Source organism: Uranotaenia lowii, chromosome 2 (assembly GCF_029784155.1).
Source record: "Uranotaenia lowii strain MFRU-FL chromosome 2, ASM2978415v1, whole genome shotgun sequence".
Classification (NCBI taxonomy): Eukaryota; Metazoa; Arthropoda; class Insecta; order Diptera; family Culicidae; genus Uranotaenia; species Uranotaenia lowii.
In genome coordinates, this window is record NC_073692.1 from 34,821,253 (window position 1) to 34,839,517 (window position 18,265).

General features: G+C 34.3%; 3 protein-coding genes across 3 annotated transcripts; all 3 read left to right on the forward strand.

Annotated features, from left to right (window-relative positions):
• The first annotated feature begins 2,487 nt into the window (after nucleotides 1-2,487).
• Nucleotides 2,488-4,043, forward strand: LOC129745511 (chitinase-like protein Idgf4). Its single transcript, XM_055738617.1, has 3 exons — nucleotides 2,488-2,629; nucleotides 2,695-3,400; nucleotides 3,460-4,043. The coding sequence occupies exons 1-3, from the start codon at nucleotides 2,512-2,514 to the stop codon at nucleotides 3,932-3,934; spliced, it is 1,299 nt and encodes a 432-aa protein (XP_055594592.1). The 5' UTR covers nucleotides 2,488-2,511; the 3' UTR covers nucleotides 3,935-4,043.
• Nucleotides 4,044-5,804: 1,761 nt separating this feature from the next.
• LOC129747498 (angiopoietin-related protein 7-like) lies at nucleotides 5,805-7,255 on the forward strand. The gene is made up of 4 exons (XM_055741751.1): nucleotides 5,805-5,982; nucleotides 6,048-6,233; nucleotides 6,298-6,939; nucleotides 7,001-7,255. The coding sequence occupies exons 1-4, from the start codon at nucleotides 5,840-5,842 to the stop codon at nucleotides 7,128-7,130; spliced, it is 1,101 nt and encodes a 366-aa protein (XP_055597726.1). The 5' UTR covers nucleotides 5,805-5,839; the 3' UTR covers nucleotides 7,131-7,255.
• A 3,667-nt stretch (nucleotides 7,256-10,922) lies between these two features.
• LOC129749127 (angiopoietin-related protein 7-like) lies at nucleotides 10,923-12,747 on the forward strand. The gene is made up of 4 exons (XM_055744013.1): nucleotides 10,923-11,096; nucleotides 11,159-11,344; nucleotides 11,408-12,042; nucleotides 12,100-12,747. Exons 1-3 carry the CDS (start codon nucleotides 10,954-10,956, stop codon nucleotides 11,928-11,930), a joined length of 852 nt encoding a protein of 283 aa, XP_055599988.1. The 5' UTR covers nucleotides 10,923-10,953; the 3' UTR covers nucleotides 11,931-12,042; nucleotides 12,100-12,747.
• The last annotated feature ends 5,518 nt before the right edge of the window (nucleotides 12,748-18,265 follow it).

An 18,265-nucleotide genomic window follows, 5' to 3' on the forward strand; every position in this document is an offset into this window, starting at 1 on the left:
GCGCCTCGATCTGTGGGTTCTGTTGGCCATCGCTATTTGTGACTCGGAAAAGTTGTTCAAAATGCTCAGTCCAACGCTTGAGCTGATCCATAGACTTGATATTAAAATGAAATATTTATCTTTGAGGGAAACAATAAAATCAAGAATATTTCGTGATAATCCTTTTTCAATAAATAGAATTGTAAAACATGACTGCAAACAAGGTCGTATTGATTGAAACTAGGCCTGAAAATATATTTTCAAATACTTGACATTGTGAAACCATCAACATGGCGTCATTTTGTGCCCTTAGATTTTGCAACCTATATAGCAACCTAAAATCGCATGAAATTACCACAATATTACGTTAAAGAGATAAACTAGAATAAGTCGAATTTCGCTATTGGACGCCATCTTGGCATGATGCCAAATCCTGCCAAAATGGCGGAGCTTGGTCGTGCTGCTGCAAGAACAACAAAATGCGCTTCCCGAGGCACTCAGACTTGTAGATGAACAACTGAAGTGCTACATTTAAATAAACATATAAATTGATCAAAACAACAACCTGTTAAAGTTCGACTTGTTCGCCCTTGAGTTTAACCACTCGCCGCAGACGGTCGAGGAACGCATCGTATGAGGCCATAGGTGTTTTTGTAGTATTTCATCCCAGGCTGCCTGTCGCTTCAAGACCTCCACATATTCACGTTTCTTAGAGCAGACTTCGACCTCCAACATACTCCAAACAGCGAAATCCATAGGGTTCAGGTCTGGCGAACTTGCCGGCCACTTGGACCTCGAAATGAACCATGGAAAATGTTGCGCAATCCAAAGTTGGGATTTCTTGATCTGTCTGGCAACCAAACTCTGTCGTTCTGCTTATTCACGAACAGTTTCTCGTCGGTAAACACGATATTCTTCAACCTTCCTTCCACGGGTCTCTTCAGCAGTGCCTTCGCTATTTTTACCCGTTCTTGTTGCTGCTTCACCGTTAGGTCTTGAACCTTTTGGATCCTGTAGTGCTTGGTCTTTCAGGATCCGACGGAGACTTCGATCCGATATGTTGAGATCCTCTGCCAATTTATTGGCACTACGACGAGGAGCAGATGGCCTGTCAAACGAGATATTCGGAGGCGAACTTCAACATTTTCTTCTTCCTAATTTGTCGTCCACATCGAACTTGCTCTTGCCGGGGAAAAACTCTATCCCCGGAATTTGCTTAAAATCGGCTTCAATATACGTTTCGTCGTCCATCGCACAGCAGCCAGTTTTTGTCAGCATTTTTTCGTAGAGCTTCCGCGTCCGAGTTTCAGCCGTCGATCGTTGCCGCTCATGGCGGTTTGGGAAGTTCTGTACCTTGTATGTATGTCGTCCAGCTCTCTTCTTCGCATTCTGGACGTAGCTCTTGGACATGCCGATCTTTTTAGCCAAATCACCCGCTTCACCTTTCTTTCCGTTTTTTTTGCTCTCCGGTCCCGGTTTTCTTGCAGCTCCTTTGCCGTGGTCCAACAACTAGAAAATTTTGCCTTAAAGTATGCAATGATTCTAGGGTAGTAGACAAACTTTTAGAATTCTCTTTGTCTGACACTTAAAAACTGTGGAATGAGAATTAATATTGCCAAAAATAAATTAGCAAATAATGCAAAATTTTACCTAGGGTTAGGAAACCCTGAATGAAGGGTCAAGTCTCCTGTAACATTAAAAAATATCACAATTTTTTTAGTCTCACGAAAAAGCTCTTAGTTCAGTTCATGTATCGTTCTAACTTTTGGTCCATATAAACTCGAAATAAAAGGCTGTCTGAAAATGCAAAAGACGGCGAGTTGCTTAATTTTCCCAACCAGAAATGATAAAAATGAGAAAAGCAGATCAAGTATCCCCATTCTCCTCTACTTAGCTTATAGGTTGCATTTTGAAGTCAGTTTCGATGAAAACTCTATACAAACCACGAAAAAATGGGTTGAATACCTGCTTTGATTCGTAAATATTTTTGGGTTCCGACGTTGTTTCAACGCGCTACCTTTTTTGAAAAGCTCATGTCGGTGCGTTTTGATGTGCTAATTTATGACCACGTTGAAAAAGACAAAGTTATGTGTTTCAAGTGCACATAACTTTGTCTTTTTCAACGTGGTTATAAATTAGCACATCAAAACGCAACGACATGAGTCAAATGAGTAAAAATGAATGTATGTAGGAAAATTTCTCTAGTTGTAAGTGCTTAAATTTTACTGGCTAACCGGTGATCAAGTTTTGAAACTTTTTGAGGAATTTTCGCAAAGATCGTGCAAGACGCAAAATATTGTTATTTTTCAAAAATATAGGTGAGAGGTAGAGTTAATAATTTTTTTATTTGTAACATCCCTAAGCTATGACAAATTTGAAACTAAAGTGGAAAAATCGAAGATTTTGACCAGTATGCGGTTGTAAATCTGTACCCTAATCAGGTTTTTGAATTATAAAGCGATCCTCTGGAAGTCGAGGAGGCTTCAGTCTTTTCAAGCATCTGAGCAACTAACGATCAAAGGTGGGAAGAATATGTGGTTCTCAGTCACCACTTTGCTGCTTCTCGCAGTTCTGGCAACGGCTCAGAATAAGCTCATCAATGAACCGAAAGTTTTCTGTTACTACAACGGGAAAGATACGATCAGAGAGGGTAGGTAATCGAGAATCATTTGTCGTTTTTTTTAGGATTGCTAATGCGATCGGGTCACTTTTCAGAATGGCTCTTGGAAGCGCTTCCTTTTTGTACTCACCTGATATATGGGTATGCGGCCATCGATCCATACAACAGCTGCCTCGTTCCTGTGGACGATATGTTTGATTGTGATCACGGAAGAGGACATTATAGGGGAATCATCTCGTTGAAAGAACAATTTCCGGGTCTCAAAATATTGCTCAGCATTGGTTTTCACAAAGATTGGAACGAACCGCTCGAAAAGTACTTAACTGTGCTGGAAACTCATTATACTCGTTCGCAATTTGTAAATTCTGCTTACGCGTTGCTAAGAAAATACGGATTTGATGGTCTAGATTTGGCCTGGCAGTTCCCGCAAAGTGCTCCGAAACCCAGTCAAGAAGAGGTCCAGGTTTGGTGGCTTAAATATAAAAAAATCTTCACCAGAGAGAGTATTCCGGATCCGAAAGCCGACGAGCACAAAGAGGAATTTACGGCTCTCGTTCGTGATCTGGAGTATACTTTCAGAGCGAAAAATTTAGAGCTGGGTCTGACAGTGCTTCCACATGTAAACACGACTGCCTACTTGGATGTGCCGTTGTTGATAGACAACTTGAATTACGTCCATTTGGCGGCGTTTGACCAGCAAACTCCATTGAGAAACCCCAAGGAGGGAGACTACGCTGCCCCAATCTATGAGCCTGAAGGACGTGTCGCGGGAAACAGCATTGAGGCAAAAGTGAACTATTGGTGAAATTTTGAACGTTTGATGTTTTTTTTTTTCAGTAATAAACGCGTTTTTATTTCAGGCTTGCAAACCAAACACCATCCAACAAAATTATTCTCGGTATTCCGACTTACGGTAGGGCTTGGAGACTAAGCGAAAACTCCAACACAACCGGCATTCCTCCGATAAAAACAGATGGTGCGTATATGCCCCAATTCTTTTCGGACAGCAATGGGAGGTTCAGATGGCCAGACATTTGTGCCATGCTGCCTTCGGCCGCGAACCCAAACGCAACGTTTACGAAAGTTGACCAAGATTCAGCAACAACCGGACGCTTCGGGGTGTACGGCTTCCAAAAGCCGAACCATCAGGGGAACGGTAAACCGGGCATCTGGATGTCGTACGAGGATCCGGAGTCTACATCTAACAAGGCGGCCTATGCGAAGGCCAAAGGCTTGGGCGGAGTCGCCATATTTGATCTCTACAACGACGACTTCGCGGGACGGTGTAACGGGTTGCTGTTTCCGATTTTGAAGGCCGCGAGTCAGCGCTCGTGAAGGGTGACTTCGTTGGAAAGTTTTGTTGATAAATGATATTAGGCCGGAACAAATTTCAAATCCTTCTTTTGTCACTCGGAGTTGGATCATGGCGAGGGGGGGGACAATAAAAAATAATGCAAAAAACAAATAAATTGGAATAAATTGCACGTAAGCTTGTATGCAAGAAAATTTCATATTATATTGTTGCACAAAACCTATAAATCAAGTAATTTTTAATCGAATAATTCAATGAAATCGAGAAAACAAAAGGTGAAATAACTCCCATCTTCTTAAATTTAATTTTTATTCTGGTAAACTTTCAGATATTGGAATTTTTTATTGGAATTAACATAAATTACCTCAAACTTTATTTATTTCCCCCTTCAGTTTTTTGGAAATTTCGAAGGGGGGGGTGACAAAAGAAGAAATAGATATTTGTTCCAGCCTTATTTGAAATAAAATAGTTATTTTTATATAGCTAACGAAAAGAAGAAACAACATTATTATGGCTATTTCAGCCATGCACTATTACCAGCTTAACCGTAATGCAAAAATAAAAAGTAGAAACACGTCATGGAGACTCGTTTTGTATTTATATTTAAGGAGCTGTTACCGAACTGAAACACAGCTTTGGTAACGTTTCATTTTGAAAATAATTGAGGCCTTGGAACCAGAGTGAGCTAAAATACAAAATAAAGAAATCTTAAAATCAAAAATAAAAGTATTTTTTTACACCATGAAATTTTCTTCCTGAGAATTTGTGTGTGCAAAAAATGGTTTGTAAAATTGATTCAAGACTAATGAATTTTAATGAAGGATGGCTTCCACAAACTCATTAGCTTTAAATAGAATTCGACCATTTTTCAGGCGATTTTTGTAAAAATGGGCTCAGAGGCATGATTTAGCGTCAAAAAGTGATTTATTTGGCAGAATAACCCGTACCGTCTTAGAAACGGGGGTTTCCAATACATAAAATATGAATGCCAAAAATAAAAGAGTTAAATCTGATTCAAATTCGTTTCATATTGGGGTAATCTTTGAAATCTTCAAAATTTCCCCGAATTTGCGAGTAATTCTATTTTGGTTTACTAACGGCATTGTAGATAGATTTTTGTCATTTTTGTTATTTTTGTCATTTTTGTAATTCTTGTCATTTTTGTCATTCATGTCATTTTGATCATTTTTGTCATTTTTCTAATTTTTAGTTTTTGTCATTTTTTATTACTTTTTTCTGTCATTATTGGGTAAGAATGTTATATGTGCAAGACATCCTTCATTCAATGCGTAGAAACAGTAATTTTGACTGATACGGTCGTTCTAGTGTTGAAAGATAAGCGAATGAAACTATGTTTGTGTTGAGGATAATTTAAAGTTCGAAATTGAAAAAAAAAACACATTATTGTTACTTTACAGTGTGCATCATGCTGGTTTTAAAATGAATTATTAAAACTTCTCCATTTTAACATTTTTTAAAAGAAAAAATACACTAAATTCACAATTTGAGCCAAATCATGGGTCCACAAAGCTGCTATGCACATAAATTGTCCTTTTTCACCAAATATTTCGGTTTTCAACTAAGATTGAAAACTATACCCAAAATATTTTTAATGGATACAAAACTTCAACCGATATCGATTTTTTTTTTAAATAAAATGTATAGAAATGGAAGAAATAAAGTCTCAACTTTATTTCATAAAAAAAACACTAAGCCTTGAAAGGTTTCCTTTCTCAATTTCATACAGACCGAATAGAATTTCCAAGAATAGTGAGAACAGTCAAGAAGCGAAGAGTGTGGATAAAAATCCCCTTATGTCTAGTTTCCGGTAGCTCCGTTGGTTTAAAAGCCGAGGCAGCACATGGCAGCTCAGCATAAAATCTTTTGCCTTCAGAATTGGTCGTGGGAGGTTTCCTAGTTGTTTTAAAATGTTGATAAAAGTGTCGGTTTTGATGCTGCTTGCCGCCTTCCAATGCAAGAGTGAAAAGTCTAACTCCACAAACGAAGGGCCATATTGTGATCAATTTGGATACGAAGTTCTCCAGGCTGGATTGGATAGCATCAACTTCAAGTAAGTATTAAGATTACATAATTCTTAAATTCTCAGTCCAAAGTAATCAAGTTTGAAATCCACAGTATGCAACAGGATTACCTCCGTTCGATCGAGTACCAGCAGAAGCTAAAGGCGGAAATGGAAGAACTTCGCAGAACGCTTCAGGGCACCGGAAATTATGTTGCCGTACAAACGAAAACTTTGGCCGAAGTGCAGCGCGATCTGGTTATTATGGCACTGAATGTTTCGCTTCTGCTCAGTGACACCGGGTAAGATTTGAGTGGACCGTAAGACGATGTCTTTTCCAAAAAAAAAAAAACATTTATTTTTCAGAAAAATCAGCCAAACTCAACAAGTTCTCCCGACGACCGAGATGATGAACGACTTAGTTCTGCAGCTATTGGCCAATCACACAGATTCCAAAAACAGATTCAATACCATGACTCGACATGCAGGACACAATATTCCTCAAACCTGTTCAGATGTCGCGGGAAGTCGCTCGGGAGTCTATCGATTGCAGCCTCAAGCGGGGTTTCAGGAATCTTTTGAGGCGTTCTGTGATCAAGAATATGAAGGTGGAGGTTGGACGGTGATCCAAAATCGATTGAATGGTTCGGTGAACTTTTTCCGAGGCTGGGAAGCTTACGAGAAGGGCTTCGGTGATCTGCGTGGAGAATTTTGGCTTGGGCTCAGCAAAATGCATGAGCTGTCCTACTCCAAGCCCCATGAGCTGCATATCATTCTTGAGGATTACGAAGGAAAGCAGGTCGTGGCGAAGTATGACAGTTTCCAAGTCGCTGGTCCCGAAGAAGAGTACAAACTAACGTTAGGAACTTTCAGTGGTGATGCTGGAAATTCCATGGAGCATCACAATGGCATGAAATTTTCCACAAAGGATTCCGATAATGACATTTGGAGTGAAAATTGTGCTCTCAAAGCCCAGGGAGCCTGGTGGTTTGGCAAATGTCATAACAGGTAAATAGACAAAAAAATTCTTCGAAAGTTTCATGACTATAACTTCAATTTTCTTTTACAGCCATTTGAATGGGCTGCACCTAAAGGGCAAAGCAGCAGAAGCAGAATGGAAAGGAATTCGGTGGGATGCATTTCGCGGTAAAGATTATTCGCTGAAACGTACCAGAATGATGATTCGCCGTAACCTATAACTTTAGAACTTAAGTGAATTACTCTGAGTTATAGCCATGTTTCGTTATTTGAAAACTTTGGAAACATGAAATCCCAACACCACGTTTCATAGTAACACTGGAATAACACAATTATCTAGGATAAATTCGCATGAAGTTTATTACTTATCAACCGAATCAACTCTTCTTGAAAACAAATCACCAACTTCCGAATACCAATATTTTGCTGCTACTATTTCCTCTACATTCATATATACAACACATATCTCTTAACCGGCCAACTGTCGGGATAAGAAATCTCAAAAGAAGCTATCATCAGAATCATAGACGTTGGCTCTAGACACCGACCTGAAATTTTGCAATCATGTCCCCAGAATGCCGAAGTTTATGCTTCAAGCTTTCCAAAGCAACTCTACATCTGGATCTAACTGATTTGAATCATCCGTTTAGCGTTAAACTTTCCTTGGTCATAATCGGATCGGCTCGATACGCCCTAAACTCCACCTGGGGCCTCAGACCATTTCCCAAACCGGTAACTGCCCTTAGGAAATACTTCGAAAGGGGATCTCACTCACGCATACGCGCTACTCATGCCGAAAACGCTGATTGTTCAGCGTAGTTCATTTGATTGTTCCGGACTCATTAAGCTTAGTAAACCTACGTCGATCGCAATTTGCGTCAGGCTCCGCTGGCGTGCTTGGTCCGCAGGTGGTTGGTGGTTTGATATCAGGACCATCTCGATTTTGTAGTGAGCCAACTGCAAACTCTTGGAGAGCATTCAGCTCTCTACCGCTTCTACAGCCTCTGAAGCTCTTAGCTGGAAAATTTTAATGAATAACCCGTCGCTAATAGCACGACGTCGTACGCGAAAGCAACCAACTTTATTCCCTTTGGTAGGCTCAATGTCAGCACCTCATCATACGTGATATTCCACAGAACCGGGCCCAGTATCGACCCTTGCGGTACTCAAGCTGTAACATCCATTTCCTGAAATCCTTCGCTCGTCATTTATAGTAGCTTGCGATTCTGGAAATTGCTTTCCACTAATTTGCAGAGATATTTCAGTATTTTTCAAAAGCGAAGAAGCAATCGATGCCCAGCTGACACTATTGAAGGCGTTGCGCACGTCCAATGTTAAAGTCTGTTTCACATAGAATCTGGTTGGATAAAATTGATCATTTTTCCGCAAAGAAATAACGTACAACAAAAGTAAAAAAGTCATTTTTTGTGAGGTTTTTATTGCACTTTAGGGATAAAAATACATAAAAATTATTCGTCAGCTTTTCGAACTTTTTTTGAGATACCACCCATCATTTTCTGCACAGTACTGCTGTTAACCTCATTCGTCATCTTGTTTCACCACTTTTCCATTTGAGCGGGTTTTTTCATGGTTCTGCCACATTTCTTCAGTTTGCCTTTAACTATCGCTCAATGTTTCTCGATGGGACGAAAATCCGGACAGTTTGGTGGATTGATACTTTTGTCAACAAAATCGATCTGGTTCTCCTTATACCACTTAACGACATCCCGGCTGTAGTGGCAGCTTGCCAGGTCCGGCCAGAACTTCACCGGATCTTTGTGGGACCGAATGAACGGCAAAACCCTCTTCTTTAGACATTCTTCTTTGTAAACATTTCCATTCATTGTGTCCCCAGTGATGAAAATCTTAGTCTTCTTCCCACAACTACAGATCCCTTGCCAAATCATCAACTTACGAGCAAATTTATCTGCGAAAACAAACTGGAATCTACCCGCAACATTTCCTTTACGCTTCGAAAGGTAAAATTTGTTACCGGGCATTTGTTCAAAATCCATTTTGACGTAAGTTTCGTCGTCCTTCAAAATGCATCCGTTGTAGTTGGTCAACACTTTCTCGTACAACTTCCTTGCCCTGGTTTTGGCAACCAGATTTTATTTCAGCGTCCTGTTGGGGTGTTTGCTCGCATGATACGACCGCAAGCCTTCTCGGAAACAAATTCGTCGAGCTGTACTGTGGTTCGTCTTGAACTTTTTCGCCAAATCACGCAGGGAGATTCCAGGATTATTGTGAACTGATCGAATGACCTTTGCTCGCATCTTCCAGTCATATGTTCCACTTTTACGCCTGGTTTGTTTTGCTCGATCCACCGTAAGGGTGTCCCGGTAACGTTGCAGCACCGAGTTTACAGTCGATTTTGGATATTGCAGGAATTTCGCGATCTTTACCCCTGACCACGTCGATTTCTCTACGTGAGTGTGCAGAATTTTCTCTAGCCTTTTGCGTTCCATCGTCGATAACTTTAGACTGGCTACTTCAATCTTGATGAAGTTTTCACCACTAAGTAAACAAACCATCCGGATTCCGGATCAAAACACTGTCAATAGATTCGCGATGTGACAACTAGGGGCGCTGAAGTAAATGAAAAGACGCGACCAGATTCTATGGAAAACAGACTTTAGTCCTCCCGATCTGCTCAAGTTCCAACATGTTTGCAAATATAGTAAAATCAATATTCTTCACTCTTCAAAAAACAAGGCGACACATCAAGCACGCCATCCTATGGAGAAAGTTCTAACTATCATGTAGAAACATCGACGATCTGAACTACTTCTGGCAGATTTTTGACTTGTAGGTGGCGCTGTTGCTGCTAGAGGTGGTGATGGCGGTACGATCAGTGGCTTTAGTAAGAACTTTCGTCAGTAGGTGGTGCTGACATGCGTGTCCTTGATGAGATGTATGGAGAAGGCTGAGAGTGAGGTATATTTATTTTAATATATTTGATGTTTGTCTAATCTTGAATTTTATAAAAATCCCAACTGGGAGAACATTTTTAATAACAGATTGCAATATTTTATATCCATTACTTTTGAATATCTCCGAACCTTATTCTTTTTTTTTATTTATTATTATTTAATGTTAAAAATATAAATAACTATTAATAAAATCAAACAATTCTTGTTTACATAGCTCAAAATGATTTTTTATGTAATTTCTTTATTTGAAACTGCTCATACCTTGAGGCTTATTAGAGCCAGACTCGTTTTCTAAATATGTTTACAATTTTTTGCTTATTTAGGTAAAGATCACCACTGTTTGAAGAGAACAGGAAATGGATAAAAAAAATGTGAAAATAAGAATTATAGACGAGAATTATGCTACATGATTTCTCTATGTATCGAGTGATCAACATCAATTTTCAAAGTCTTAGCTTAGTGAATCTCGTTTTTAAGCTTTTTTTCCTCAGATTTAAAATTTTTTTTGCCCTGAGAGCATTGCAGATGAAAGCTTAAATCTGAGAAAAAAAGCTTAAATCTGAGAAATAAAAAAAGCTAAAATTTGAGAGACGTGCTCCACAAGGGTTCAATAGCGTTTCATAGGCCTGTCTGTATTGATAGGAAGCGTGATCGACTTTTGATCACACATTCCTAAACACAGCAAGCCAGTTGGATTGTGTACTGTGAATACACTATCGGGCTCATATTTTCAAATGTCATACGTTACAAAACAATGATTGAAAGTAAAAGATCCCAGGGATAAGATAAGCAGTTAATGGAACAAAAACAGCAAATTTTCAGTTCCAGAAATTTCTGCAGATGTTCCTTGAGTACTGAAATAATTATAAAGTTTTCACATGGCTAAAATATGTCTTCCGGATTCGAACGGAACAAAATGAGTCAATTCTTTGAATACAGCTCGCTAACATGTATAATAACAGTATATCATAGGAAATCATGTACAAAAATCCCCTTTTTTATGTTTGTTATCAGGCAGTCGATTCGTATAAAAAGACGAACGAACTATCCAAAGCACCATATTAGTTTTGCACCACCGGATTCATAAGATTTGTCAACTAGTTGGTTCGAAATGTTGATAAAAGTGTCGGTGTTGATGCTGCTTGCTGCCTTCCAATGCAAGGGTGAAAAGTCTAACTCTACAAGCGAAGGGCCACATTGTGATCAATTTGGATACGAAGTTCTCCAGGCTGGAATGGATAGCATCAACTTCAAGTAAGTAGATTACATCATCCTTAAGTTCTCAGTCCAAAGTAATCAAGTTTTTAAATCCACAGTATGCAACAGGATTACCTCCGTTCGATCGAGTACCAGCAGAAGCTAAAGGCGGAAATGGAAGAACTTCGCAGAACGCTTCAGGGCACCGGAAATTATGTTGCCGTACAAACGAAAACTTTGGCCGAAGTGCAGCGCGATCTGGTTATTATGGCACTGAATGTTTCGCTTCTGCTCAGTGACACCGGGTAAGATTTGAGTGGACCGTAAGACGATGTCTTTTCCAAAAAAACAAAACATTTATTTTTCAGAAAAATCAGCCAAACTCAACAAGTTCTTCCGACGACCGAGATGATGAACGACTTAGTTCTGCAGCTGTTGGCTAATCACACAGATTCCAAAAACAGATTCAATACCATGACTCGAAAAGGGGAACAAAATATTCCTCAAACCTGTTCAGATGTCGCGGGAAGTCGCTCGGGAGTCTATCGATTGCAACCTCAATCGGGATTCCAAGAATCTTTTGAGGCGTTCTGTGATCAAGAATATGAAGGCGGAGGTTGGACGGTGATCCAAAATCGATTGAATGGTTCGGTGAACTTTTTCCGAGGCTGGGAAGCTTACGAGAAGGGCTTCGGTGATCTGCGTGGAGAATTTTGGCTTGGGCTCAGCAAAATGCATGAGCTGTCCTACTCCAAGCCCCATGAGCTGCATATCATTCTTGAGGATTACGAAGGAAAGCAGGTCGTGGCGAAGTACGACAGTTTTCAAGTCCCGAAGAAAAGTACAAACTATCGTTGGGAACTTTCAGTGGTGATGCTGGAAATTCTCTAGAAAAACACAACGGCATGAAATTTTCCACTAAGGATTCCGATAACGACACTTGGAGCGAAAATTGTGCTCTCAAAGCTCAAGGAGCTTGGTGGTTTTATGGATGCCACAACAGGTAAATAAAGGTGAACTCTTGAAAAGTAACAAAAACTTAATTTTTTTTTTGTTCCAGCCATTTGAACGGTCGCCATCTGAAAGGCAAAGTGGCAGAAGCAGCTTGGTCAGGAATTCGGTGGGATGGATTTCGTGGAAGCGATTATTCGTTGAAAAGCACGAGAATGATGATTCGTCGTTTATAACTTATTTAAGGCCTCAGTCAAGAACATTTGAAGAAAACCACATTCTACAGATAAGTTGAAGTTATCAAAAAGTTGATATTCATTGTAGTTTCTTATAAGAAAATCAATTTATTAAATCGTGCTGCTGACACACTCGTACAGCATCCGGTCGCTATAGGCCAATTGCCAGTAACCTTTACCAGTTCTCAGATAAGTTTCATCCTTCTAGTTTTGAGTTTGCCTACTAAAATATACGCAGGGATCTTAGCCATAGTTCAAGGTGGATGTGAGTAGTCAATCCAGCTAAGCTAAGCTAAGCTAAAAATTACGCAGGGATCTTAGTGCTCCCGTAAACTTTTCAAGTATCCGAAATTGTTGAAAAAACAAAAAGGTAAAAAAATGGTCTGCTCGGAACCTTGAGCAGCACTGATTGTTTCTTCATTTGATCATAAGTTCATTATGCCAGCGGCTTTGGCGTAGTGGTTAGAATTCAAGTCTTCTTCGCCAAGGTTCATGAGATCGAACCCGGTCATGGCACACATAATACACTATCTGTGGTCTGGAGATTTTAGCATTTGTAAGATGCTTTAGAGTTACGGAAATAAAAACTCTTCAAATAAACATGATATTTCACTGAGATTTTTGAAGTCATCAGGATCTCAGAAACCTCATTTTTTTCCGGATTTTTTAAAATAAGTCTGTTTTTGCTTGATTTTTATATTTACCCGGAAAACTGCCATAAATGACAAAAACGACAGAAATGAAAAAAATGACTAAAAATTTCCAAATTGACAAAAATTACAAAATTGACAAAAATGATAAAAACGACAAACATGACAAAAATGATAAAAATGACAAAAATGACAAAAATGACAAAAATGACAAAAATGACAAAAATGACAAAAATGACAAAAATGACAAAAATGACAAAAATGACAAAAATGACAAAAATGACAAAAATGACAAAAATGACAAACATGACAAAAATGACAAAAATGACAAAAATGACAAAAATGACAAAAATGACAAAAATGACAAAAATGACAAAAATGACAAAAATGACAAAAATGACAAAAATGACAAAAATGACAAAAATGACAAAAATGACAAAAATGACAAAAATGACAAAAATGACAAAAATGACAAAAATGACAAAAATGACAAAAATGACAAAAATGACAAAAATGACAAAAATGACAAAAATGACAAAAATGACAAAAATGACAAAAATGACAAAAATGACAAAAATGACAAAAATGACAAAAATGACAAAAATGACAAAAATGACAGAAATGACAAAAATGACAAAAATGACAAAAATGACAAAAATGACAAAAATGACAAAAATGACAAAAATGACAAAAATGACAAAAATGACAAAAATGACAAAAATGACAAAAATGACAAAAATGACAAAAATGACAAAAATGACAAAAATGACAAAAATGACAAAAATGACAAAAATGACAAAAATGACAAAAATGACAAAAATGACAAAAAATGACAAAAATGACAAAAATGACAAAAATGACAAAAATGACAAAAATGACAAAAATGACAAAAATGACAAAAATGACAAAAATGACAAAAATGACAAAAATGACAAAAATGACAAAAATGACAAAAATGACAAAAATGACAAAAATGACAAAAATGACAAAAATGACAAAAATTACAAAAATTACAAAAATTACAAAAATTACAAAAACTACAAAAATTACAAAAATTACAAAAATTACAAAAATTACAAAAATTACAAAAATTACAAAAATTACAAAAATTACAAAAATGACAAAAATTACAAAAATTACAAAAATTACAAAAATTACAAAAATGGCAAAAATGACAAAAATGACAAAAATGACAAAAATGACAAAAATGGCAATAATGGCAACAATGGCAAAAATGACAAAAATGACAAAAATGACAAAAATGACAAAAATGACAAAAATGACAAAAATGACAAAAATGACAAAAATGACAAAAATGACAAAAATGACAAAAATGACAAAAATGACAAAAATGACAAAAATGACAAAAATGACAAAAATGACAAAAATGACAAAAATGACAAAAATGACAAAAATGACAAAAATGACAAAAATGACAAAAATTACAAAAATTACAAAAATTACAAAAATTACAAAAATGACAAACATGACAAAAATGACAAAAATGACAAAAATGACAAAAATGACAAAAATGACAAAAATGACAAAAATGATAAAAATGACAAAAATGACAAAAATGACAAAAATGACAAAAATGACAAAAATGACAAAAATGACAAAAATGACAAAAATGACAAAAATGACAAAAATGACAAAAATGACAAAAATGACAAAAATGACAAAAATGACAAAAATGACAAAAATGACAAAAATGACAAAAATGACAAAAATGACAAAAATGACAAAAATGACAAAAATGACAAAAATGACAAAAATGACAAAAATGACAAAAATGACAAAAATGACAAAAATGACAAAAATGACAAAAATGACAAAAATGACAAAAATGACAAAAATGACAAAAATGACAAAAATGACAAAAATGACAAAAATGACAAAAATGACAAAAATGACAAAAATGACAAAAATGACAAAAATGACAAAAATGACAAAAATGACAAAAATGACAAAAATGACAAAAATGACAAAAATGACAAAAATGACAAAAATGACAAAAATGACAAAAATGACAAAAATGACAAAAATGACAAAAATGACAAAAATGACAAAAATGACAAAAATGACAAAAATGACAAAAATGACAAAAATGACAAAAATGACAAAAATGACAAAAATGACAAAAATGACAAAAATGACAAAAATGACAAAAATGACAAAAATGACAAAAATGACAAAAATGACAAAAATGACAAAAATGACAAAAATGACAAAAATGACAAAAATGACAAAAATGACAAAAATGACAAAAATGACAAAAATGACAAAAATGACAAAAATGACAAAAATGACAAAAATGACAAAAATGACAAAAATGACAAAAATGACAAAAATGACAAAAATGACAAAAATAACGAAAATGACTAAAATGACAAAAATGACAAAAATGACAAAAATGACAAAAATGACAAAAATGACAAAAATGACAAAAATGACAAAAATGACAAAAATGACAAAAATGACAAAAATGACAAATATGACAAAAATGACAAAAATGACAAAAATGACAAAAATGACAAAAATGACAAAAATGACAAAAATGACAAAAATGACAAAAATGACAAAAATGACAAAAATGACAAAAATGACAAAAATGACATAAATGACAAAAATGACAAAAATGACAAAAATGACAAAAATGACAAAAATGACAAAAATGACAAAAATGACAAAAATGACAAAAATGACAAAAATGACAAAAATGACAAAAATGACAAAAATGACAAAAATGACAAAAATGACAAAAATGACAAAAATGACAAAAATGACAAAAATGACAAAAATGACAAAAATGACAAAAATGACAAAAATGACAAAAATGACAAAAATGACAAAAATGACAAAAATGACAAAAATGACAAAAATGACAAAAATGACAAAAATGACAAAAAAGACAAAAATGACAAAAATGACAAAAATGACAAAAATGACAAAAATGACAAAAATGACAAAAATGACAAAAATGACAAAAATGACAAAAATGACAAAAATGACAAAAATGACAAAAATGACAAAAATGACAAAAATGACAAAAATGACAAAAATGACAAAAATGACAAAAATGACAAAAATGACAAAAATGACAAAAATGACAAAAATGACAAAAATGACAAAAATGACAAAAATGACAAAAATGACAAAAACGACAAAAATGACAAAAATGAAAGAAATGACAGAAATGACAAAAATGACAAAAATGACAAAAATGACAAAAATGACAAAAATGACAAAAATGACAAAAATGACAAAAATGACAAAAATGACAAAAATGACAAAAATGACAAAAATGACAAAAATGACAAAAATGACAAAAATGACAAAAATGACAAAAATGACAAAAATGACAAAAATGACAAAAATGACAAAAATGACAAAAATGACAAAAATGACAAAAATGACAAAAATGACAAAAATGACAAAAATGACAAAAATGACAAAAATGACAAAAATGACAAAAATGACAAAAATGACAAAAATGACAAAAATGACAAAAATGACAAAAATGACAAAAATGACAAAAATGACAAAAATGACAAAAATGACAAAAATGACAAAAATGACAAAAATGACAAAAATGACAAAAATGACAAAAATGACAAAAATGACAAAAATGACAAAAATGACAAAAATGACAAAAATGACAAAAATGACAAAAATGACAAAAATGACAAAAATGACAAAAATGACAAAAATGACAAAAATGACAAAAATGACAAAAATGACAAAAATGACAAAAATGACAAAAAAGACAAAAATGACAAAAATGACAAAAATGACAAAAATGACAAAAATGACAAAAATGACAAAAATGACAAAAATGACAAAAATGACAAAAATGACAAAAATGACAAAAATGACAAAAATGACAAAAATGACAAAAAATGACAAAAATGACAAAAATGACAAAAATGACAAAAATGACAAAAATGACAAAAATGACAAAAATGACAAAAATGACAAAAATGACAAAAATGACAAAAATGACAAAAATTACAAAAATTACAAAAATTACAAAAACTACAAAAATTACAAAAATTACAAAAATTACAAAAATTACAAAAATTACAAAAATTACAAAAATTACAAAAATTACAAAAATTACAAAAATTACAAAAATTACAAAAATTACAAAAATGGCAAAAATGACAAAAATGAAAAAAATGACAAAAATGACAAAAATGGCAATAATGGCAACAATGGCAAAAATGACAAAAATGACAAAAATGACAAAAATGACAAAAATGACAAAAATGACAAAAATGACAAAAATGACAAAAATGACAAAAATGACAAAAATGACAAAAATGACAAAAATGACAAAAATGACAAAAATGACAAAAATGACAAAAATGACAAAAATGACAAAAATGACAAAAATGACAAAAATGACAAAAATGACAAAAATGACAAAAATGACAAAAATGACAAAAAATGACAAAAAATGACAAAAATGACAAAAATGACAAAAATGACAAAAATGACAAAAATGACAAAAATGACAAAAATGACAAAAATTACAAAAATTACAAAAATTACAAAAATTACAAAAATTACAAAAATTACAAAAATTACAAAAACTACAAAAATTACAAAAATTACAAAAACTACAAAAATTACAAAAATTACAAAAATTACAAAAATTACAAAAATTACAAAAATTACAAAAATTACAAAAATTACAAAAATTACAAAAATTACAAAAATTACAAAAATTACAAAAATTACAAAAATTACAAAAATTACAAAAATGGCAAAAATGACAAAAATGACAAAAATGACAAAAATGACAAAAATGGCAATAATGGCAACAATGGCAAAAATGACAAAAATGACAAAAATGACAAAAATGACAAAAATGACAAAAATGACAAAAATGACAAAAATGACAAAAATGACAAAAATGACAAAAATGACAAAAATGACAAAAATGACAAAAATGACAAAAATGACAAAAATGACAAAAATGACAAAAATGACAAAAATGACAAAAATGACAAAAATGACAAAAATGACAAAAATGACAAAAATGACAAAAATGACAAAAATGGCAATAATGGCAACAATGGCAAAAATGACAAAAATGACAAAAATGACAAAAATGACAAAAATGACAAAAATGACAAAAATGACAAAAATGACAAAAATGACAAAAATGACAAAAATGACAAAAATGACAAAAATGACAAAAATGACAAAAATGACAAAAATGACAAAAATGACAAAAATGACAAAAATGACAAAAATGACAAAAATGACAAAAATGACAAAAATGACAAAAATGACAAAAATGACAAAAATGACAAAAATGACAAAAATGACAAAAATGACAAAAATGACAAAAATGACAAAAATGACAAAAATGACAAAAATG

What these genes read in the sequence shown, in the direction of transcription:
- LOC129745511 (XM_055738617.1), top strand. Translation starts at nt 2,512, where the DNA reads ATGTGGTTCTCAGTCACCACTTTGCTGCTTCTCGCAGTTCTGGCAACG. An exon ending in GAAAGATACGATCAGAGAGG is followed by an intron (nt 2,630 to 2,694) that starts GTAGGTAATCGA and finishes GTCACTTTTCAG; the next exon opens with AATGGCTCTTGGAAGCGCTT. An exon ending in GAGGCAAAAGTGAACTATTG is followed by an intron (nt 3,401 to 3,459) that starts GTGAAATTTTGA and finishes TTTTTATTTCAG; the next exon opens with GCTTGCAAACCAAACACCAT.
- LOC129747498 (XM_055741751.1), top strand. Translation starts at nt 5,840, where the DNA reads ATGTTGATAAAAGTGTCGGTTTTGATGCTGCTTGCCGCCTTCCAATGC. An exon ending in TTGGATAGCATCAACTTCAA is followed by an intron (nt 5,983 to 6,047) that starts GTAAGTATTAAG and finishes TGAAATCCACAG; the next exon opens with TATGCAACAGGATTACCTCC. An exon ending in TTTGGCAAATGTCATAACAG is followed by an intron (nt 6,940 to 7,000) that starts GTAAATAGACAA and finishes TTTCTTTTACAG; the next exon opens with CCATTTGAATGGGCTGCACC.
- LOC129749127 (XM_055744013.1), top strand. Translation starts at nt 10,954, where the DNA reads ATGTTGATAAAAGTGTCGGTGTTGATGCTGCTTGCTGCCTTCCAATGC. An exon ending in ATGGATAGCATCAACTTCAA is followed by an intron (nt 11,097 to 11,158) that starts GTAAGTAGATTA and finishes TTAAATCCACAG; the next exon opens with TATGCAACAGGATTACCTCC. An exon ending in CTTCTGCTCAGTGACACCGG is followed by an intron (nt 11,345 to 11,407) that starts GTAAGATTTGAG and finishes TTTATTTTTCAG; the next exon opens with AAAAATCAGCCAAACTCAAC.